This window comes from Gambusia affinis, linkage group LG15 (genome assembly GCF_019740435.1).
Source record: "Gambusia affinis linkage group LG15, SWU_Gaff_1.0, whole genome shotgun sequence".
In the NCBI taxonomy this organism is placed as follows: Eukaryota; Metazoa; Chordata; class Actinopteri; order Cyprinodontiformes; family Poeciliidae; genus Gambusia; species Gambusia affinis.
Window position 1 is genome coordinate 13,164,021 of NC_057882.1, and position 24,795 is coordinate 13,188,815.

Below are 24,795 nucleotides of genomic sequence, written 5' to 3' on the forward strand. Positions count from 1 at the left end.
ACTCTTAGTAATTATTCACTCTGGCATCCCCATTATTATTGTTTTTTTTTTTTTTTTTTCTTCCCATATGTTAGATTTGTTACACCTAATGCAGAATGTAACTCTGTGGGAATACCATAACACAGCAGGCTGGGAATCGGCAGCCTCTGAATCAGTTGTCGGGTGTGACGGCCATATTTTTTCCCCAACTACTACCTGCTGCTTCGCAGTCATTGAACAAGACTCTCCCAGCGTCTCCTGCTGCTCTGTACTTAGCCCTGACCTCTGACGGTTGTCAGAGCCACGAGGAGGAGGAGTAGCGCGCTATTTCAGGAAGAGAATCAGATGGAAGCATTGATATAAAGACCAGCACGTTTGATAAGGTCTGGTCTCACGGTCAGCAGTTGTAAGTCTGACTTCCTGACAGCTGTATCTGCAATACCGGAGCCAAATTTACCCAAAGATTGAATGCATCGTTCTTTTTCTGCTCCTCGTTGTCGTTCTATGCTATAAAACCGTTAACTGAAACCAGAAAATGGCGCTCATCACCTCGTAATTCATCCCAAAGGTCTGTCGCTGTACATAGGAAGCTGGATCCCGTGGATTTGTTGCCTTGAACCATAAGTTGTTTTTTTTGGGGTTTTTTCCCTCCTCTTTCGCTTAAAAAAATGGATGGAGTCATTAATCACAGTGGTGGATTTTTCCACATGCTCCACAGTCTTCAATTTCTTTTTACATTTGCTATTTTCATTTCAGATTTATCACTCCCCCATTCACAAGCAAGCAGAAAGTAAGTCAGTCATCACTATCCCCTGAGCCTGAAGTTGTGATAAAATATTCAATTTTTCTGTGAAAAAGTCTCATTTCTGTGGGGGGGTATTTTTCTTTTTTTCTTTTTTTTTTTTTTTTTCTTTTTTTTTTCGTATTTTGTTGTTTGCTTTCTCACAGTGGAACTAAACGAAACTGGATTCAAGTTTGTGCGAAAGTGCTTCAACTACATTGAAACGAAAGGTAAGTTTGCTGTCTGTACTCTTGTCGGTTTCTTACTCGCCTGTTGGGGGCGTAGTTGAGTCGTCTGTTGGCATCACTCCTTGGGGTTGCTGCGAAGGGGAGCTATCGCTCATCACAGCGCTGTTAAAAGGCTCATATGAAACCTGCTTCAGGTTGGAAAGCTCTTCACTCGGCACATCCAGGCTTCCTACGCAGTCTGGAAAAGTCTCAAATTTTATTACAGAGTTTTCCGGATCTGGATTGGAATGAAAAAGAAAATAGTGTATCAAAATACTTTACTCGCTGTCCCGCTGTCTAAATGTCCTTGATACCTTGTCTCATTCCTTCTTTCTCTCTTTATTTCTCTTTCTTTTCTTCTTTCCTTTGTTGTGTCCTTCATTATGCAGCTATTCGGTCTTTCCTTTCTGCCTCGGCTCTTCCTCTTGTCCTTCTTTGGTTGGTTCTCTTTGGTCTGTCCTTCCTTCCTTCCTTCCTTATAATGTTCCTTTTGTCCTTAATCCTGTTTTCCCCGAGTGTCCTTCTATCTTTTCTGTCTCATGTCGTTCTTTCTTTGCCTTCTACCTTCACAATGTCCTTCCTCCATTTAGTCCTTGTATCCTTACGCCTTTTGTTTAGCCTGTCCTGTTTTTTTTCTTTCCCTTCCTTCCTTTCTTCAATCCTTTCTTCCTCCCATCTTACTTCCTTTCCTCCCGCCTTATGAATTTGGCAGAAATTCTCCAAACCCATTTTGTATTTTAAATTCTAGAATCCGAACTTCAAGTTAAGCAAAATTGAATCGGGAAAAATGATCAAATGAAGAATGTGTTTGAACTTTGCCCTTTGACGTCCCTCACTGTTTCTTTGGAGGGTGTCTTCCGTTGGTGCTGAAAGCACTAGCATACACAGAAACATTCAGCAATGTGTTTTAATTGCATCTTAGCAGCAACACCAAGGTTTGATTGAAGGAAGCAGGACTTCGGATGTAACTTGTCTCTGAGTAGTTTCAGGCAGGAGTTAAATTCAGAAAAGAACATTTTCATTCTGTCTCATGTCAGGCATTAAAGAAAGCATGTGGTACATTTCCACTCTACAGCATCTGCCCAGATTATACTCCCTCAATTTTTTTACTTTTTTTTTTTTTCTCTGTATCCTCCCCTCTCCTCTGTCCAGCCGCCACACAAGAAGGAGTGTACAGGACAGTCGGCAGCAACATCCAAGTGCAGAAGCTCCTGAACGCCTTCTTTGGTAAGGACACGAGTCTGTGAACGTGAGCGCCATCTGTCCATCTGCTTTTTTAAGAACATTAACCTCCTGTAACACTTAAGAGGATCTGCAACGTTTTCTGCCACGTGCATAGAAGGTCCAGGTAATGAGATGGCGCCAGGTGTGTGGACCATGGAGCAACTCAGCTCTGCCACTCCCAAACGCGATGCTGCACTTTGCTGATCAGCTGTCTGAAACCAGGGTTTCGCACTTTTCTCTTGCTTACAGCAAACAAGTTTGGCTGTTTGGAAATATTTCTGGTCAAATAAAAATATGTGGAACCCAATGTAAAACCTAACAAATGGCTTCCTGTTATATTTTTAAGACTAAACCTGAGAAGCTATCAGTGCTAACTAGATGACCGCAGACTCAATCAATCAATCAATCAATCAATCAATCAAATTTTGTTTGTGTAGCACCTTTCAGCAACAAGGCATGTAAATACAAAGTCATAGCACACAGTCAACTATTGAAACATTACATTTTACTGTCATTACACATCAGATTGTTGATTAATGTTTCATTTATTATGTTTCAAAAGCAACCCAGCAAGGTGGGGTTTTAGTCGAGCTTTAAATAAGCTCAGTGTTTCAGCTGTTTTGCAGGTTTCTGGAAGTTTGTTCCAGATTTGTGATGCATAGAAACTGAATGCTGATTCTCCATGTTTGGTTCTGGTCCTGGGGATGCAGAACCAGAACCAGAAGACCGGAGGGGCTCTGGAAGGTTGATACAACAGCAGAAGATCTTTAATGTATTGTGGTGCTAAGCCGTTCAGTGTTTTATAGACGAGCAGCAGTATTTTAAAGTTTACTCTCTGAGCTACAGGGAGCCAGTGAAGGGACTTTAGAGCTGGAGTGATGTGCTATAACTTCCTGCTTTCAGTGGGAAAACAGCAGCATTCTGGATCAGCTGCATTTGTCCGATTGATTTATTTTAGGCAGACCTGTGATCAATGTGACTAAACTTAAACACAGAGGTATTAATTTCCTAATTTTTGAAATGTTGTTCACGTGATAGAAGGCCGACTTTGTAACTGTCTTTTTGTGGCTCCGTGCGTTCAGGTCTCATTAACTTTCAAACATCAACTTATTATTGTTGTAGAGCACAGCGCCAATAAATTTCTTGGTTTTGCCTCTTTGTCACACCTAAATGTTTTAGATAATTAGTATTTGAATAGAGACAACTTGAGATTAGAAGCTGTTTGCAAGTGATGCCTTCATTTATTGAGGGAAAAAGGAGCGGTGCCTCCTAAACCTAATAACTAATAACTAATTGAGATCAAGAGTTTCCGATGACTGGCAGTGAGTTTCTACCATTACCACAGAGGACTCATGTTTGACATGTTTATGGTCATACTACAATGTTAGAATTTGATTTAAGTACAGACTTTGACTAGACTACTCCAAAACATTTTTATTTTTTATTTTGATAAGATCTTGTAGTAATTTTGGTTAACTGGTCTCTCCAGGGAAGGTTCACCACTGCTGCACGTTTTCTCCAGATGTTGATTATGGCTCTTGGTTTGGTTCTCTGGCAACCCAAAGTCTTGAGCTTTGTAAGCATTTCCAGACTGACAGACATTAATCACTTTGTTTTTCTACTGTTTTTGGATGATTTGTTGCTTTTTGAGAACTTTCAGGCGTCAGAAAGGTTCTCCTACAATTATTTATTATATCTGCAGGTGAGGTGATAATCAAACTTGTGTTTAGCCTGTGAAGTTGAGCCAAGCTTTAAAAAAAAAAAAAATGTAGTTGAATCAAGGTTGATTCATGGTTTAAGAATGGGGGCAATTACTTTCCCCAGAGGGCCAGGTTTGTTTGAATAACTTTTTTTCCTTTAATAAATGAAATCATCATTTGAAACAATCTTTTGTGTTCGAGTCAAGTTTAGTTTTATAGCACATTTCAGCAACAAGGCAGTTCAAAGTGCTTCACACCATGGAGACATAATACAGTAACCAATTATGAAACAGCAATAAACTTTACATTTTGTTAAATGCCATCATCAAAATCTTCAAGGAACTATACATCAAATAATCAAAAATCAATGTTCCAGTCTGCTTTAGCCTTAAGTTAAAGGAACTTGATGTTTTGGGAGTTTCTCAGTTTTCTGTAAGTTTGTTCCAGATTAGTGGAGCATAGAAACTGTATTACAATTCATTTCTGACTAAATTTAGCAGCTGTCTGTTCTGTGTTTTTAATTATGTTTATGGGACAGTTCTGAGATAAAGTTGGGAAGAACACTAAGACATGGTTGTGTTATAAAACAACATCTTTGAGCACTTTCCATTTTACCACTCAGAAACCTACTAAAGCTGGGTTCACGCTGCGCGATTATTGGCCGCCATACGCAAAAAAACCTTTCATTGTGAGAGAAAATGTCTGCTGGTGACCTTGGCCATTCAGTATGACGGATGCAATTTAGCGCTCTCCTGACAAAGGGCGAACTGTGACAGATCTCAAGCAGGGTCTATTATGTTATCGGCAAATAGTGCAATTCTCACTGCAGTCCTCTTTTGTCCACCATGCTGCCCCCTTCTCCCTTTTTTGCTTCTCTAATAGTAAGTACACTAATATCCACAATATGCAGCCCATTTATTATTGGACTGAAGGAATGCTGATGAGGAAATTTGGCCGTTTGATTCACGTGAGTTGGTGAAATGGTGCATCTAAAGGTTGTGGGATATTAGCTCTCGAGGACTGGAGTTGGTGACCCCTGGTCCACGGCAACAAGTTGTGCAGTCTCGCATCCTCATGTGGTTTGACAGGAGTTATTGTCACATCGAGGTCACACAGTGGGAGATGTTTAAGGCCCGCACAATTTTTCAAATCCCACAGTGTGAGAAGGGGCTTAGCATAAAGGCTGGCGTCCACCAAAACTGACAAGCCGGATAATTAGAGCAACAATTAAAGAATGAGCCCCACGGTAACTCTGCAGGAGCTCCGTATCACCCTAAACACATCATACCCACCCTGAAACATGGCAGTAGCAGCATCATGCTGTGGAGATCCTTTTTTTCCCCCTAGCAGAAATGGGGAATGTGGTCAAATTTGACCTGAATACAAAACAAATGAATTTCAGACTTTCATATTTTTTCCATTGTGCCCTGCTTTGTGTTTTTCTGTCACATAGCGTCTCTATGAAATACATTTGCTGCAGGTTTGTCAAGATAACCTGATACCAAAGTCGAAAGGGACTTATAACAACTCCTTTGTCACAAAAATAAATAACAGCAAACCCGCTCACAGCTCGATGACACAGTATTAATGTTGGCATTTCAGTGCTTAAATTGAACTGGTGCAACTTTGATTGATTGACATCTGTTCCTTATTTAAGCATACGCAAGCATCATTTTTACCCTCATTTAGTTGCAGTTTGAGCGAAAGACAACACTTGCGGTGGTAAGACGTTGCTAAATTACCAACTCGGCGACTGCTGCAGGTCGTCAGCGGAGCAAACATGGTACATTCGATACATTTCCTGGCAAACAGAGCGAAGCCGCAAAGATACAGTAGCAGAAAGCCTGCGTGCGACTTTGCCACGTGAATGAGCACATTTCTCCGTCTCTTAACAAGCCATTCCCTTTGGCTTGAGTAAGTAACGGGTCATCTGAAGTGTTGGATTCAAAGGAGTGTCAAATGATGCTATAAACACCCTCAATAATAATTCCTGGCTTACAGTTTTGTAAGTTATAATGAGGGAAATATAAAGAAAACCTGGCTGATTTGAGTGTGCTTCACAGAGCAGCTGCTGGATCAGCGCTCCTTTACTGGAGGGCAGAGGTCAAGAGGCTTCAAGAGCAGCAACATTATTTCTTTGAAAGAATAATTACAATATAGAAAATAAGCAAACATGCGACACATGGGTATTTGTAAGGTAGGATTCAGCTTTGTACGCTTCCATACAAAATCCAAATAATGGGAATCACCCCTTCTGAAAAACAAGAAAAAAAAAATCCCAGGATTTACTCAGTTGAATTGTACAGCTCATTATTCTGTATTTCCAAATTATATCCAGGATACTAAATAAATCTGTTTTAGTTGATGGAAATTCTTTGCAGATTGAACAGGGGGATTAAGAGGGGGAATTTTTTTTTTTAGAAGCGCTTAGAGGAAAAAGAAAAGGAGATGAAATAATGCTTTTGTTTTGCAGTCATTATTGCAATAAATACCTAAGTGTTGCAAGAGCAAGTGAGCAGTTAGTAGAAATGCTTACAGACCTCATAAGCTGTGGCACCTGGTTCATGGACCGGAAACATGACTCCAGTATGAGATCAAGCATCACTCATCTTTAAAACAAATAACAGTTGGCTAAAGAGAATAATTCATGCCCTGTGGACCTCGACATGCTGAACTATTCATAACCCTTGAACTTGTTCACATTTTGTCCTCTTACAGCCACGGTGTTGTTGTGATTTCATGTAGCACACCAACGGAAAGCAGTGGACAATCGTGAAGTTGAGGTTTTCAAATACTGTACTGGAAAAATATCTGGATTGTCTGGTGTGCGTTTCTGTCTGGCGTTTAGCTCCCTTTGCTGCATTCAAGAGTTTATTTCAGATCGTCGGTGCACAAAACTGGTAGAGACATACTTGTGGGGGAGTGGGGGGGGAACAACCTGCAGCTATAATTGGAGAAAAATATTGTTCTACAAAATGTTAAGCCTCTCGCAATACGCAATAAATCAATTAATTGCATGATAAATTAAAACAAGCTGGATAATTTCCATCTGAATAATTGTTTTTTTCTCTTTTCTCTCTCTCTGTCTCTCTTTCTGCCAAAGATTGGATGATAAAAAGCTTCAGTCTGGTGCTTTGGCCTCAACTAGGCCCTTTTTTGAATGACAATTTAGTTTACAGAGACTTCAGTGTTTCATTTTATTTGTTGTTTTGGTTGTTTTGAATGTTTAAAATATTTTTCCAGTTCCAGTGTTAAACATTCTGTAGAAATGAAATGTTTCAAAAACAACAAAATTCTCATTTATTGCAATCATTTCTGGATCGATTTATCACGATAGGCCTGAAAAGTATATAACAGGGGTGATGAATACAAATGCATGCCACACTTTGCAGATTCTTTGTAAAAAAAAATAAATAAATAAATAAATAAGTTATTTTTTACCTCCATTCCAGCCTGGTTAAAAACCAGCTTCTTGTACCACGCTTTGCTTCATACATTGAGTCTGGACCCTCTACTGTTGAGGAACAGTTGCTTACTGGAGGCATGGACCGTGTTGAAGTTTTAAACGATTGGATCTGATTTTAATCGCTAACATTTGGCCATGACGCATGTTATGTGCCAGCTCGACCTTGAAGGAAGCTACGCTATGAAGTTTAGTGGAAATTATGTGGGCTGTAAACAATCATCACCCTGTGCAAAGAGAGAAATGCCGAGCTGAACGAGATGACTGTTCATGTTGCAGCATTCCTCTTGCTCCAACTTTTATTGCTCAATATTTGGAATCGTGGCCAACGCAGGCTGACTGGTTTATTCACATCCTCCGCTGCCATCGGCAAACTACAATCACAGGGAGACAACAGTTCATAAATCCTGCAGAAACCTGGCACCATCGTTCACAACTCCTCTTTCTGTTCTCTGATTGGCCTGCTTGAAATGCATCCTGAGAAATCGAACTCAATGGGACAAATCCCAAACGGAGCACTGAGGGGAGATGAGAATTGAGGGGGGTGGATTTTTCACATATAACCCCAATAAAAGTACATTAATGTCGGTGCGTGCAACATAACAAGATGTGAAAAAGTTTAAAGCTTTTGCAAGACTCGTGTTCATGGATAAATCCCCAAACTGTGTTTGGACAAGAAGCTGATGCTGGAAATTAGTTTCCTGCAGCGCCGCTAACACGTGTGGAGACGACTGTTTGACGACAACGAGAACGTTTCCTCGGAGGACCGTATCGAGTTGAAAGGAGCCGAGGAAATGACAGTCATTACCTCTACTGTGATTTTGCAGGTGGATGGTGAAATATGGAAACTTTTCCAAGTCAGGAGATGGTGGAGTCAATTGTCAAGATGATGACTCATCTTTACCTGTAATGGAGATCTTTAACTTCTCCTCATGGAAGACGTATCAGATTTATAGCGTGGCCAGCAAGCTCATCCTGTGAAGCTGACCTTTATCCAGCTCTGCTGCCTGATGGATGATGAATACTTAGACAGTTGGTGCCTCTAAGAGTTCATATCATCAAAAAGGATATTGGAGGTGTACCAAAACTGCCCTAAGTCTCTCTTACTTCAAAATTTAATTGCCTTTGTATACCCCCCCCCCCAAAAAAAAAAAAAAAAGGAAAAAAAGAGCAACAGATGCCACATGTTTCTAAACTTACTTGCTTTTTGCTCCTTTGTAGATCCCTCAAATCCTGGAAATGTGGATCTCAACAGCAGCGACTGGGATGATAAAACCATTACAAGCGCTTTAAAGTTCTACCTGAGGTGCGTTTGTTTGTGCGTGCGTGCTTGTGAATACGTGCCTAAAAGAAAAAAAAAAAAAAAACAAAATCCACGCGGTATGATTTTTCGTTAATTACGTTACATTTGGTCACACGTTACGTCATTTCAAAATGTTTCCACAAGGAATTAGATGTTTTCCAGAAAACCGTTTTATCATCTGGCATTAGACACAACTTGCTGTTTCCAAACTAACCCCACCAGAGGGCTCACTCTTTAACTTCTTAATAGTGTGACTATTTAATGAGTGGATTCTTGTTTTATTCTTTCGGTGTTTGATGTTTTAATTTATGTTCCCCATGTGTTTTCTCATTTTGTCTTCCCTTTCCCACAGGAATCTTTCTGAACCTCTAATGACCTACGATCTGCACGGAGAACTCATGAGCGCTGCAAGTAAGACATGTTTGAGAGCTTTTTACTTTGCTAAGATCTGCATGGATGGGTTACAGCATGAACCCTAAAGTTGAGTTATGTTGCATATTACCAGTTGAGTCCAACCGTTTCTCTGAAAAATATTTGATCTAGCAGTTTATAGAAAGGGTGGAAACTTCGGATTTACGAGCTTGCTTTTTTTCCTCCCCTTTTTTTTCCTTTTTCTTTTTTCTTTTTCTTTTTTTTTTTTTTTTGCTGCTTCTTTAGCGTGGCTTACACTGGCTGGGAGGAAAAAAACAACAAAACATCTAAACTCTAAATGGACTAAAAGAGCCATTTGTAAATCAATACAGTGCAGGCTGCAGCTTGAGCATCTTTATCTATTTGGACACAGAAGGAAATCCGGGTCTTTATTTATACTCGTCTGTCACTGTGCATTATTGTAAACCTGAGAAGACGGTAGTTTATTAACACCAGCCTCATTCTGTCAGGATGTTGCATTAAAGTACATGGAAATGCCCTTCATTAGCCGCACACGGTTCTCCTCATTACGTATCGTGACAGTTTGAAGACTCCGTTTTATTGGCTGCATACCATTGCACTGGGTGGTCATGCTTCACTCCATTTAACTTTGCAATTAAGGGGAAACTTTGTGATTTACACGGCTTAGTTTTACAGCATGTTTTAGATGCATCATTTTCACCTAGATTTTTGCTCGGAATATTCATTTCTTTTTTCTTGTCCTAAAACGGCTAAAACTTTGCAGAGCTTCTCTCCTCCAGTTGATTTTCCTCTTATGTTGGAACTAAAGCCTTATCAGAATTATTACCCACAGTATTGGTAAAAAAAAAAAAAAAGGCTTCTTTGCCATCAGCAGTATGCTTGCCTGTATTTTGGCCAGACATTCAGACTTTTAGGTTTGATATTTTTATGTCATTGTCATTTATTAAAACACAATTCAACACAGATGTCACCAAAGCACATGTTTAGACCAGATGTTGAACCAAAACAGTGCTAGGGGCTCCCTTAAAGTGTAGACCTCTACTTTGAAGATCCTTTTTGTTTTTTTCCCATTCACATTGTTGCATCGGTTACATTATTTAAGACGAGCATTATATTCGTGTTTAAAGGGCTGACCTTTTTAGAAATGTGCATTTTGCAACCACAAGTTCCTGTGCTTTAAATCTCGGCTCATGCAATCACTGTAGAATCATAAGTCAATAAGTCGCTGCGCCACACATGATTCCCGTTTTGACAGAAGATTATTGCCTGCACTGAAATGACGGAACAAAAAAATATACAGATAGTTCAATGGGATCCTGTTAGCCGCAGTTCCTGCAGCACGCACAAAAATAGATGACAATTTGCTGCTATTTCCAGTTCCAGGCACAAGTTTATACTTACTGAGTGATCATAGATATAAAAATGATATTAATTTTGGGCTTTTAATGATAAATTGCACCTTTGTTATTCAATGATGGAGAGAGAAGTTTGGGTATTTTTGAAAATAAGAATTAAACGGCAATGAATACTGCCAGCATGATGACTGACACTCACTCTTCTTCTTTTTTTTTTTTTCCATCATCATGATGACCTCAGTGCTCTGCTTGAGCTTCAGTAGCCAAATTCACTACTGGCCGGCGTCTGTCTTATGCAAATGAAGTTTTGCACGTGTTGGAATTGCGATAAAGTTAGCCATTTTGAGAATAATGCGCATTTTTGCTTGACAGGGTCCAGTTTCTAATTTATATAATTGAGTACTTTTACACCGCACAGAAATTTGGTGGGGGTCTAAGTGTTTCTTAGCAAACCACAACCACACATTTTTTTGCAGTCCTCAACAAGCCTCTGGCATAGTTCTAGTGGGATATTGAACCGCTCTTCTTGGCAGAGTTAGCAGAAAAAACATTTAAATTGCTGCTTACATTTTCAGTGGGATTCAGATCCAGGCCATTCCAGGAGCTTAACGTCGGCCTGTTTTATCCATTCCAAAACCAGTTTTGATGAATATTTGAGTTCATTGTCCCGTTGGAACACCAATGCACCGAAGCATCTGAATCAAATTGGGACAGTTTTGGGGAAGATGAAAGGAAATCGGTTAGAGTGTTCAGAAAAACCAAGGAAATCCACAAGGCTCCAACCCTACTGTGAACTGCAAATTGCTGGAACCAGTGTCACTGTCCACAGTTTTCTACTGGCATTGACTCATAGCATGCTAACAAGAATGGAGTTCCTGCTGTTTAATCAACTTCCTACATGGAGCAGCCAGAATACTTCTGGATAAAATCCTTATGGTCAAATGAAAGAGCAAAACTTTAGCTGCCTGGTCACAATTGGCAAGAAGAATGCTTGGAGGAGTTATGGTCGGCCTATCAAACCTAAACACTGTCCAAATGTCACACAAGGTGGTGGTAGGAGTGTGCTGTGGCGTTTGGGGGTGACGCCCGTTTATTGTTTAATGATTTGGGAGAATGTGGGTGGGATATTCGTCAATATTCCATCCAAATCCTTCAGCTTCGCCTCAAATCTGTCCAGTTGAGTCCAGCCAGATTACTGAAACCTTGAACATTCATCAGAGCTTGTTTTTAAATGGATTAAGTGAGCTGATGTGAAGGTTCTGGATTGTCTCCAAGCCCAATCCTAATGAACATTTGATAAGGAAACGAGTTCAACCAGCTATGGTTAGATACACTGCAAACACACTGACTCTTATCAAGTATTTTTCTACTTTCTAGTGCAAATATTTTTGTACTCTTAAAATAAGGCTAGACTAACTTGAAAGTAATTTTTCACCAAGATAAAGGAGCTTCTGTTAAGTCAATAATACTTTAATATTAATGGAAAAAACTGGCAGATTATTTAACTTACAACATGGAAAAAATTTGTTGTTACAAATGAAATATTTTAACAGTGGAACAGTTTCTATCAGTATTAATCAGTATTAAGCTTTTATATCTTGCTGAAACGTTACTTGCAAATTAATTTTTGTCTTATTCCGTGTATACTACGATATTTGTAATAACTAGGCCAAAAATACATGGTGATTTGTATTTTATGTAGCTTATGGTCAAATATTCGTCCAAAACTGTTCCATAACCTTGTTGAAGGCTACGCAAATGGACAAACTAAGAGTTTGTGTGGTTTTGAGAATTTATTTAAATTCAAATTTGTGCTTCATATTCCTTGTTTAAAGCCATTGAAGTTTTATTATTGAAAATCATTTCATCCTGAAAAAAAAAAATGTTCATATGGATCACTAAAAACCTCAAAACATTGTTTTTCATTAGTGTTGCAATTAGCCGTACAGGCACAAGAAGTATTAAACTTCGGTATTTATTGTTTGTCTCTATTTTTTTTTCTTCTTCTTCTTTTTACAATTACCTAAAACGACTTTGCTCTGTGTGCCACAGAGTCTGATAATCTGGACTTTCGTCTGAGTGAAATTCATTCACTCATCTACAAACTACCGGAGAAGAATCGTGAAATGTTGGAGATGCTTATTAGGCACTTAGTAAAGTAAGTCCACGCTGAGTTCATTGTGTCGTTTTTTTTTTTACCACTTCCAGAGAAATAAATCCTCTCTTTCTGAAGTGAGCTCATACTTTTTTTTTTTTTTTTTTTTTTTTTTTTGTCACCGCCTGGCTTGAGTTACATTTTATTTAACCAGCCTGGCATGATGTTGACAGCGTGTGCAGCCACAGTGATGAAAACCTGATGACTCCCTCCAACATGGCAGTTATCTTCGGCCCCACACTCATGAGAGCGAAGGAGGAGACGGTGGCGGCCATGCTTGATATCAAGTTCCAAAACATTGTGGTTGAGATCATGATCGAGGACTACAAAAAGGTACAAGTGAAGCGAGCATGTCCTTTTTTATTTTTATTTTTTTCCTTTTTTCAACCAACAGGGACTGTTAGGGGGTTTTATTCTTAATTCATACTACTTCCATATGTCTGTGTTTGTAATGTCTTGTTAGTGGATTAGAGCTGTTATTACATGTGGTTTGTTTTCGGTTAATGAGGACCCGTTGGAAGCCTTGTTGCTGTCCAAGCAGTTGCCAGCACTGAAAACAAAAAAACAAAAAAAAAAAAACAGTCAAGTTGAGTTTGTGAACTATAATTATTACTGAAATGTACCAGAATTTATGTGTTTTAAATGTATTATTTTGCCGTAGCTTAGGCCCTTTTGTTAAATATTTTTCAATTGTTATTATTTGTATTTGTAAATGTCTACAAAACTGCAGGGCCTTTTCAAAAGCACTCTTCCCCCTAGAACTTTCCTCCTGTTTTAGTGATGATGTGAGTTCAGCATAAAGTGGCGAATAACTATAAAAACAAAAAACTTTCTGCAAACTAGCCTAAAATGTATTCAGCCCCCGAAATTTGACGCTTTAGGAAGAAATCTGTTGCACAACGGCATGTGGAGTGAAGTTCTTCCCCGCCGCCCTTTTCCTGGAAGTTTGTGGTTGTAACATGATAAAATGGAGGAAAGATCAAGATGTATGAAAAATAACCAGAAGGCTCTGCAAAATCTACTACAGGGTGCTTATTTAGTTGCTGTTTTCCAGCTCATTGTGCTTCAGCCCTTTACCTCAGTTACCAGCTGGAAAAAGCAGAAAAAGCAGCCAATGAACCAAAGTGCTACTGTAACTTTTTATGTGATTCCAGATCTTCACTTGCATGCCAGAGGACAGCGCCTTCCCACCTGTCCCTCCTCCTCGGATCACGGCGAGAAAGCGGCAGCCAATCACCATCTCCAAGCGGCCGGCTCGCGTTTTCCATCCTATTAGTCACGAGCACGTCCGCGACGCGGAGAGTAATTATCAGCCAACCTAATTGTGGTCACCCTCCTCCTTATCCCATCCTCCCTGTGCTCGGCGTACAATTTTGTCTTTTTTATTTATTTTTTTTTGTCTGTACAGACCACAGTGAGGTCTCTTCTTGACATTTTACAAATGGGATTTATTGAAGCGTGCTTGTTTTTGTCCCAGTAATTATCCCGAATTGCAAAAACGTGGAAGCAGTTTGCCAATTGAAATTCATTTTTTTTCCTGTTTACTTTTTAATGTTTTTAGAAAACCACGTGACTTTTTTTTTTTTAATAGCTCATTTGACATACAAATAAAAGTATTCACTGTTCGTTTTTACCCCTTCCACAGTCTTATTCTTCTAACATGTCAGAGTAAAATCATGCAATTTTCTGTCTTTTTTTTTTTTTTTTAACCTCCTTTGTTGGTTCAAACTAAAATGTTAGTTGCACCTCCCTGCTCTCACTGTGGCCCAGAAATTTGGCTCGTCTTTCTTGGGGATATTTAACTTTTTCCCTAACTTGCTGCTTTTGCAGAGTTTACAGGTCATGCACATGTGCAATTCATTTCACTGCAGTAAAGTTCTGCACTGCTTGTTTACATTAACTTTGCACCCACTGTACAATTCCAAGGTAATTTCTGGATTTTACATTTCATCAGGTGCATTTCACAGCAGTAAATATTCACATTTAATGGTGGTTTAAGGTTACAGTGCAGTTAAAGCTGGGTTTCTTTTTTCCTTTTTTTTTTTTTTTTTTTTTTTTTTGCAACAGATGGGCAGAAAGACACCTCTGTGGTGGATGGGGATGTCTCAGCGAGCCCCAAACCCATAAAGCCGACGAAACCCATGAGCTGTGCCCCACTCGCTCCAAGAGAACCTCCTTCGTGGCAAGCGGGGATCTGCAGGCCGGCCGGCCGCCAGGACCGGCCGCCCGACTCCGACGCTGAGAAGCTGAGCGATGCGAGGCCAAAGCCAGACTCTTCCCCGGCAGCAAACGGGGATTCTGGGGTCTTCGTGAGTCGAGTGCCGTCGTTTCAACGTCAGAAAGCTTCTCCGAAGGGAACGCCAGCCAGCCGAGAAGGTAAGAGTTCGCATTTTATTGATGAGAGTGAAACTAATTTCTGTCAACGTTTTATGTGAGTAAAATAATATGGATGATAACATCAGCATGGATTGTTATACAGTCTTAAGTGTTTTTCTTAAGCAGTACATTTGGTTCCTGTTGATTGTAACAGTGACTCATTCCCATCATTGTATCTCAGAAGATTGACAGCGCACACATATATAATATGTTGGATTTAAATCCAAATTCACATTTTAGGAGGTGCGGCTTTAAATCGAATTTGCCATTACTAGAAGATAATGGGCTGGATTTTTACAATTAAATCCAACGTTACTCATATTTTAATGTTACAAAACATGTTTCTTGTGGCTCGAAGTGTGAGCTAAAGATTAAGGCGATGGCGAGGAAGGCGTGGGTTTGAGTGGGTATGAGTAATTTTGGGCTTCTCTGTAAATGTTCAACCACCAGCCTCTGAACTGCTGCTGTAAGACAGCTGCTGCTCCGGCAGCTTGAAGAGCTTTTACTTTTCTGGGAAGGCGAAGTAGGTTTTCCTCAAGAATCTCTGGGACGGACTTGCCAAGTCCCGCTGTTGTAAATCAAGCTCCGCAGCGTGATGCCGCTACCAACACGTCTGCTTGTGGGGACCGTTTTCATGGGGTCACGAGGTGTCGGGTTGCACCACAAGCGGCAATTTCTTTTGATTATCACAAAGTTAAAATTTAGTCTATTCCACATGTTTGGAGATCTCTCAAGAAGGTTTCTTGTTTAGTTTTTTCCTTTTTTGTTGTTGCTTTTTCTTCTTTTTTTTTTTTTTTGTTCCGGCACTTTTTTTTTTTAGCCCAGCATTGTCAACTATGCAAGTAAGTGCCTCCTCCAGCTTTTTGGCTCATAAGTCAAGGCGACCTTGAAAGCAGTGATTTTAAAAAGACTGATGCATTTATCTAAAGCATTCAGTCTAATTAAAAATCCAATGTTACGCTGATGATTAGTCAGACCTCTGGCAGGTACGGATTTAACATTTTTGTTCAACCAAGCAGTTTGATAAGAAATGAGAAGAGTCTCTTAGAAGATATTCAAAATAGTAAAAGTAGCATCAATTAAAAAGAAATCTGTTTGCGATTTATTAATAAAGACACAACTTTTGTTGCAACATGTTATTTACAGATTTATTTATCCGCAATAATTCTGGTCTCTTGGGTTTTAGAAGGTAGTGCAGATGCATGCTTCCTTCTCGTCTAGTTAGGGAGTGGACCTCCCAAAATCTGCAAAGTGCGTAGAAGCTGGCTGGTGCACAAGCTACCCTGCCCTCTTAGTATTTTTTGCCCATGACTTTTTATTTCATCTCCACCTCTCTTTAATCATGTAGCAGAATTTGTCATCCCAGTCGGGCAGCGCAAACGGCTCGGACGTGGCTGCTGTACATACTTAACAATTTGCTTGTGTTTTTTTTTTTTTTTTTTTTTTAATGCTTATGCCTGTTTTTTTGTTTGTTTTTGTTTCGTCTCTTAGGACATTATGACGGTGTAACCAAAACAAAGTCTGCAGAGAAACATCCCATTTGTCGACCCCCCATCCGGCCCCCTGAGCCCCCATCCAGATGTCCCGCTCCACAAAAGCTCCCAGTTGCAGCCAGCTGTGAGGGCACGCCCACATCTTAGTGAGTACACCAAAGTCTCTACCCTCATGCTTTCTGGGTAATTAAACCCAAGGATCTGAGCAAAATGTCTAAACCTGTTCAACTCTTAAGATTTTAGTTTTATAGCGACATTAAAGCCCCTTTCGGACTGCAGGACCGAGCCTGGCTCAACCTGGCCTGGGTTCAAGCCCCGGATCCGGCGTTCTTGCGTTAGCACTTGGAGCTAACTAGCCGAGAGCTGTGGTTCCATTCGGGCCAGCCAGACGGGGCTGGTATGCAGTCAGACGTTAATTGGTTCATTTGCCGCCGAGGCGAGCACAGAGAGGAGTCATCTTCCAGATTAGATGTTGTGTTAGACTCTCTCGATGTCGGCGTCAAAATAAATCCCGTTGTCTATTTTTTAACCAGCAAATTTTCAGTGATAGTTATGACACACTCAATTGCATTTCATTTTCATTTACTTTAATTAATGTTCAACAAGCTGAAGGGAGGATCCACATGGTGCCATCACACGTCAAGCACATAAGTACTTGTAACTTTTTCTACGTAGTGACAAAAACAGACAATTGACCCAGTAAATTACTTATAAACAATGAAATTAAATGATTGATCTTAAGCTATAAGCTATTTATCTGCGGTGGCCTGAATGTATAGAATCTCACCACTTCCTGGCCTGCGTGAACTTGAATTTCCCTTCTGTGTGTGTAAAAAGAAATATCCCAGTTTTGATGTTGATCTGGAGGATGAATCTGCGCTACACTGGAGACTGAAGACTTCAGCCAAAGTTTTGAAATCGGGGAACATTTCTCTAATTGAAGTGATCAGAAGTCGGCAAGACTCTCTGCACGAGGGGATTTCCTCGCCTCGCCTCGGTCCAGCGGGGAAATTCCCAAAGGCGCAGTGGTAGTTCAGCTGCACGAAACGTGGGTCCAGCTCAGAGATGACACTCTGATGAGTAATTTTTTTTTTATGATTTAGTTAAAGGTAAAAAGCTGAGGTAATTCTTTTTCCCAGCACTGACTAGCATTTACAGAAGAAGCTGGACGGGACAAACGAGGAGCGTAAAAGTTTTCCACTGGGAAGGCGGCCTCGGATCCCCGCACACTTTCCAAATGGAGTACATTAGGGCCGGCCCAGTGGCTGCCACGTCGGGCCATGCTGTGCAAAAAACCCTATAGAGACCTTGAAGACATGACAGTTGCAGTTCTGAAGAGTCAGCACATTTCAAACCCTTTTATTTGATGTCAACTGTCACCAAACACACCACTGTTACAATCTTTAACTTGAATGCAATCCACATGTAGACAAAGAATTTTTTATTTTTATTTTCCAAAATGACCAAGTTTTATTATTTACATTTCACTTTTGCAAATGGTTTAGATTTTCTTGGGAATTTTTATTGCATCTTATGACTAAGGTGTGAGTAAATCAAACTTCCCCAAAATCAGCAAATGGCTTAAGGATAATTTCCAATCCCATACACAGAAATACAAGCTTAGAGCAACTGGAAGTGTTTTTTTGACAGCAGGTTGGTCAAACAAAACATAAAAAATGATTGTTGAAATCACTTTTTGCCCACTGTTGGGCATGGGGGAGGATCTGTGAGGCTGTGGGCTTGTGTCACTTCCAATGGCCTTGCACTGGAACCTTGATGAAGTCCAAGGACATTTGAACAATTTTCAAAATCACGTGATTTGCTAGAAAACTTAAAAAATGAGTCGCCCTTGGGTCTTTTGATGGGATATTGATCCGATAGATTGGGCCAAATCAACACAGAAATGGTTCAGACACAGAGTCAACATAGGGCACAAATATTGAGATTTAGTTGCATAGAAGTACAATATTTATTGACGTGGGATTTGTTTTCCCACTGAATAAATGTAGTTTAATTAAAAGTTGGGCGTTTTGCTCAATTTTCAATTTTAGATTATGTCATCAATGCCCTTCCTGCATTTAGAAGGAGTCCTAAAAGGAGATGGCGGAGCCATAAATGCACAAAAGATATCCGGGTAGCGTCACTGTTAACCATGCAATCTATACAGTGTTTCATATTCTGGAAATGTGATTTAATGACAGGATCATTTAAATGTGTGTGGCTTCACATGATACCCACACTTCCAGCTTCTTACCCTGCACTTTTCGTAGATCTTTTAACGCGCCACTTACCTTTGTTTTTCAGTGTTGCATCGAAGACCAAGTTTTTTGAGAATGCCTCCAGACAAGTTGTCAGGTTTGTAAAGCCTTTCATTGTTTCTTATCCACTTAGTCCATTTGTTTAGCTCACTTTACAAATCAGATGCAGGTTTTTCTACAATAAATGTCAATTTAACTGCATGAAAGTGTGACAAGGATTTTAATTCCTATTATATGCATCAGCACTAAGATTTTAAGTCATTTAACTAAGTGAATAAATGCTAACTGCCCCATATTATTAAGATTTTCCATGCTGTGGCTTGTTTTTTAGAACATTAAATCTGTCTTCATTCTGGACTTATTTAGATGCCCAGACTCCCACGTGATAGGAGTGTGTATGTTGGTTTTATATCCCAATGGGAAATTAAAACTGAATGCACACCAGCCCCTGGAGACCTCCTCTAACTGCAGGGACCAAATCGAGTTCTCTGTAGGTCCAGATTGCCCATTGCAAGCTAGGACTTTGCTTCTCAGGGAAAGTATAAAATTTCCCTTAAGCTGTGTTAAGCAGTGTTTCCGCTGAGTTAATGACTTAGGCCTGGCGTGCGTGTCAAACGGCGTAAAACTTTAGGTAGTTTTATGTGCATTGTAAGTGTTCCCTTACACATGGGCCCTTTGATTTTTTTTTTTTTTTTTTCACTCATGCAAGATCCTTTAGCTCATGATGTAGTGGAGTCTGTGTGATGTGGAAATGGACACATCTGCTCTTTTATGATTTGCATGGCTGAGCCAATTCAAGGCCCCTGCTCTCTGCCCAGTGCAGGCAACGATGCACGATGTAAACGAAGAATGTGGGAGTTTTATCAAAGAGAGTTTATGTCTTTGGTGTTCTTTTATTGGTATCCCCCTTCATTATGTTGTCTTGAGCTTAGGCGATCCTTTCCAAAAAAATAGAAGCCTAGGCTCGAGCAAGTTTTGTTTTGGCTTTTGAACAACAGAATATCAGCTTGCGACTCCAGCAATCGTTCTCCCTAACCTGAATAAAATCGGTTCTGCTTAAACTGTACACACTCTGAATGCATTTCAAACACTTCGTTTCTGTTTCTTTTAATTTAGCCCTCCAACCTCTTCGCTATCCTCAGTCGCGACAAATGTGAAAAAAGAGGTAAGAGTTCAGTAAATTTTCAGATATTTACAGTTCTGTAACAAAGAGTTACGTTTCTAATGATCTCAAAGTTAGACAGGGCTGGTTTTAAACTTTTAATTTAGGTAAAACAACTGCTTGTTTTATTCATACTGATTTCACTGCTATGGATGTCCCATGCGTTTCATTTCTGTTGTTGATTAAAGATTCGGTTGAGGCCTTTTTAATGATCAGTATTGGAGTTGCTTCAATTTGCCCTCCAGTATCTATTGTTGGTGTGCTTTTAGCAGTTTTACATCAGCTGCACGTTGCGACAACTTGCATTCTGGTTAGTCATGTTTTGCAGATTTTTGGAATTTTTGTTACTGATAATTTAATGAAACTGTGTTTTTCCTGACTATTGTAATATTTTTCACCTGTTGCTATGATATACAGAGTGAACAAGGCAACATACTGACTGCTGCAGCTGATAAAGTAGCTTTTCTTAACTTCACCTTGTGGTGAAACGGCATATTGAGGCTTACCTGCCAAAACTCCATCTGTCACCCATTATTTAGTAAACCCGTTTAAACCATCTGCTTCTCCAGACCACCTATGTGTCTTTACTATGTGAAGTTCCAGTGTATTTTCTTGAGCAGTGGTGTATGTTGTTGAATAATCTCTGCTGTAATTTTTAGTCAAGTTAACTTGGGAGTCTCTATTTATCTGGGGAATGCTGCATAGTTTACAAACAGTGTTTTGTAACAATCATAGCTTAGCTTAGCATTTCTTAGCTTATTTTAGCATCACTTAGCTAGTTTTAGCATTGCTTACATCACACTAGCGTAAGATACCGTAGCTTACCCTAGCAAAGCGCAGGCCTTGCTTGTAGCAAAGCTTTTAATACAATAGATTACCTTAACATGGTTTAGCTTAACTAGGTGTATCTTATTTTAGCTCACCTTAGCTAAGCAAATATCGCTTAGCTAAGTTTACATTAGCATAATGTAGCATAACTTAACCTTTTAAGCTTAGCTTGATTTACCTACAGCTTGTCCTACCTGAGTTTATGTAACCTGAAGCAATCCGTTGCTTAGCTTGCCTTAGCTAAAAGCTAAGCTATGTATTTGTTAACTGTCACTGTGTCGTGACAGTACAGTGTGAGACAGATAATCTGTGGAAAAATTGAGCCATCTCCCAGTTCTGTCATCTTCTGTTGTTTATGAAGATGAGCCGTCATGTAAATTTTAGTGCCACGTTTACAACTCCCATTAGTTTTTCTGTCTGATTAAAACAGTAAACTAAAACAGTTCCTTGCTTTGTTTTTATAGCTGTTTGAAGAACTGAGTCTTTCACTAGTTGTGTGCTTGTACTCAAAACTCTTTGGCGGGAAACTTAAGTTCAAGGTCATAACTCAAATCGCAAGGCTGCCAGCACCGCCTTTTGAATGCTGTGGTTATTTATGGTTTGTTTTTAAGAGACGGATAACATAGCAGAATATCTTTATAATTATACAGCATAAACACCACAAAGATTTAGTTGTAACTTCCAATTTATGTTTACCGTCCACAATATTATTATGTATTTTCTACCACTTTGCTACTTGTGAAGTAAAATTGAGCAAACTAATTAGCGTTGTTAGCCACCTCATTTAAATGTTCATATTTATTCAATCAATCAGTCGCAAGTCCACAGTTAGACGGATAAAAAAAAAAACTGTATATAAATGTTCTGTCTGTATTGACACGCAAAACCTATTTATTTGATGCTTAACCAACAACATGCTGCCTGGGCTTGTTACAAACATTTATGTCAAACCAGCAATTAAAGGTGCTGGCTCTCTTGTTTCTTTTTTTTTTTATTCTACTGCCAAGGAAATTTATAGACAGACAAATTTTTTTTTTTTTCACTTCTTTCTATTTTTTTGTGTCTTTTCCAACTTCGGAGGAATTTCCTTCCTCCAGTCATAAACCGCAGCTGAATCATAGCTCACATCAACAGGTTGGGAAGAGTGAGAGCTATGCTACATTACATACTACCGGATAAAACTCTTTACTGCCACCAACATGTCAATAAACGAAGTTTAGAGTCCAGAAGCGGTAGCACGCAAAGCCCTGGTGGTTTTAGGAATTTGAAACCAGCTCGTGCTGAGTTACACCACCGTCAGTGTGGTTTGTGGCAGTCTGAATCGATCTATATAATGTCTGCAGTTTGCGCCATCACTACTGATGAAGACTGGCTAGAAATGAATCCTTTTGACATGTTTGTGTTTCCTCTGTTTGCAACTTAAATGATGTCTTCCTATTCTCCAAGCACCATGTCGCCCAGCCCTATTATTTAGTATCACCCAGTGTGCTTATGTGAAAATATGCTGAGCACATTTGTCTTCCATCCATACAAAAAAAAAGGCTCTGCATCATGTAAAACTGACCCTCGTCGGCTTTACATCATGTTATGTTGGCCCCTCATCAAGGAGTGTTGCCTTGATTATTTCATTCATGTTTGAGAAGTTCTTGACTCTCATGTTGTAAAAACACTGGGGGAAAAAACATTTGCTCTCACCGAGCGCCGCGTCAACCGAGCCTCAATCTCACAGTATGAACCACTTCCTCCACTCGGCTCCTTCAGACTAGCGGCAGCAACAATTGTCAAACACCTGGTGGAAATGCACATCGGCTGATCTCATCATATGAGCTGCTTCTCAGTAACACTTGGAAACGTTATTGAAGGCTGTTGTGATGAGTGGGAGCTTCTGAAAGAGGCAGATGCCCAATTTCAAGGCTTTAAATTGCAAACTCAACTTCTTTTAAGACATTTTTATAACAACTGAAGCTAACATAGCTACTTGGTTGTGGTATAAAATGGCACTAAGTTCCTGGAAGATGCAAAATACCGCCCCTTTAAGACATTCTATCCATTTTGTTTCCCCAGAACTGAAGTTACCAGTGGACGACCTGGACAGATGTTCTCAGCTGCACTTTTCAGATTACGTGAGAAAGAGGCTCCCATCAGATCTGAATGGGTTTGTTTGGGTTTCAGCTGATTATCAGCTGTGTGACTGAATGGTGTTGTAAAGCAACGCAACATCAAACTCGACCGTCATTCCCCAACACGTGTTGCATTGTTCATCAAATCTTGTCTTTTTACTATTTTGATCTGTTAATTTATTTCATTTTTTTTTTTTTTTTTGCCATTGCTACTTGCATACAGTAACCACTGTGCTGGTTATGACTTGCAGCAGTGCTAACAGTTGGTCTTAGCAGTATGAAGTATTTTCCACAAAGAAGAATAGCTGGCCTAAACCTGTCGTCATCAGTTTGGTCACTTGAAAGTGTAATCTATTACTTTATATATTAACTTCTAAAAGGTTTAAAAGGATTAGCTACTGCAATTGTTTGCTAGCTGAGAAAGCTAATTTTGTCATTTTTCAGTATTACAGCATACGGCACTGAAAAGGCACTAATAAGAAACATTTTTTTCTTCTGGCAGAAAACTGGAGAAAATGTGTGTTAAAGCTAATAAATAAAGAAGCTATGATGGTTTTGGCTTGCATTCCAGCCACTGTATATTGAATTAATGAATTAATTTTAGTTACAAACTGGGTTTCCCGTAGTGAATTGTCTCATTTCTCACCAGCTTTAGGTATTTCAAGTTGTAAGAGCGTTTTGTCAATTTGTTCCAAGTTGAAACGGTTAGCATTACAAAATCAGATGTAATCATATAGAATGTTACAAACCACACTCCAATGTTTTATTGTTGTTTCTGTTCTTAATGTTTTGTTCATTTCACATGTTTTTTTGATCATTTGAAATGTTTTGTTTGTTTGTTTTTTTTGTCTTATTTTTCAAAAAGAAAAATAAACAAGGACATATTTGAAAGACTCAGAAGTACAATTGATTTCTTTGAAGAGCTGTTGTTCTGATGTTTTACTGAAAGGTCCACTTATCCTTTCTCTTGACTCCCCTAGTTTACTTTTCGGATTGCAGGGCTCAGTTCAGTTAAAGTCATTTTGAGATTTTAAGGGCCTGTTAAATAATGTGGTAGACCCACGTCCCACATGTGCAAGCCATCTTGGAAGCATTTTTTTTTTTCTCTTGCTCGAAGGCAGATTTATATTTACTGAGGTTTAAGAAATGAGTTATTTATTTTAAATAGTGTTATTTTTAGTGCTGTTTTAAATGAGACATTTAACAAAGTCAATCAAAGTTATTTTGCTCTAGCCTCAAATTAGCCGGGAATATTCGCTTGCAGGTCAGCCACATTTACGAGAAAAGATATAGTAAATAAAAATGCCTTATGCCTTAAATACCTATCTATATCTATAGATATCTATAAACCTCTCTATGTATCTAGATATATAGAGATCTATATAGATATATCTTTATACTAGAGAGAGAGAGATGCAGATGCAACAACAGTAACACACAAATTTAAGGCCTTTTTATTTACATGATTACATTTATTTATGTTACATTATTTGAAAAAATACAAATCCTACGACAATTATGCCAACAGCAGTCTTGTGAAACGCATTCAGTTCTTCCTGTGGGATTTTGTTTTATTCCTTAAATGTACTCAAAATGCCTCAGATGTTCCGTTTCCTCCTGCACAAAAATTAATGAAATTATTTTTAACGGTTTTTGTGCATGTTTTGCAGGGATACCGTGTGGTCAACGCCGGATGCTTTTGGTGACTCCCATATTAACCAGAACTCCTATTTGTACCTCGGTCACTCCCAATTCTTAATCTGAGTGTTTTACTGCTAATAATAAAACGGGCCCAACACACAGATTCAAATTGTCAGACTGCATTAGTCCCTGCGTCTTGATTCGGAGGAAACCCAACCTTTCAAATGCTCCTGTTTGCTGAGTCTTTTTAAATACAGAAACTAATTCACACAGAAAAATGCAGAAATAAATATTTTCTCTGTGCAATGCTAATTTATTGCTTCAGTTTGGGGGGGGG

General features: G+C 39.3%; 1 protein-coding gene across 1 annotated transcript in view; it reads left to right on the forward strand.

The window, feature by feature from the left end:
• Positions 1 to 23,717, forward strand: part of LOC122844700 (oligophrenin-1-like) — a 43,122-nt gene extending 19,405 nt beyond the window's left edge. Inside the window, exons 12-24 of the mRNA XM_044140403.1 lie at positions 736 to 769; positions 928 to 990; positions 2,140 to 2,214; positions 8,596 to 8,680; positions 9,030 to 9,088; positions 12,478 to 12,583; positions 12,754 to 12,913; positions 13,735 to 13,882; positions 14,648 to 14,956; positions 16,448 to 16,595; positions 18,754 to 18,804; positions 19,824 to 19,872; positions 22,762 to 23,717. Of these exons, the coding sequence (XP_043996338.1) occupies positions 736 to 769; positions 928 to 990; positions 2,140 to 2,214; positions 8,596 to 8,680; positions 9,030 to 9,088; positions 12,478 to 12,583; positions 12,754 to 12,913; positions 13,735 to 13,882; positions 14,648 to 14,956; positions 16,448 to 16,595; positions 18,754 to 18,804; positions 19,824 to 19,872; positions 22,762 to 22,767 (1,293 nt within the window). The 3' untranslated portion in view covers positions 22,768 to 23,717. The remainder of the gene's footprint in view (positions 1 to 735; positions 770 to 927; positions 991 to 2,139; positions 2,215 to 8,595; positions 8,681 to 9,029; positions 9,089 to 12,477; positions 12,584 to 12,753; positions 12,914 to 13,734; positions 13,883 to 14,647; positions 14,957 to 16,447; positions 16,596 to 18,753; positions 18,805 to 19,823; positions 19,873 to 22,761) is intronic.
• The last annotated feature ends 1,078 nt before the right edge of the window (positions 23,718 to 24,795 follow it).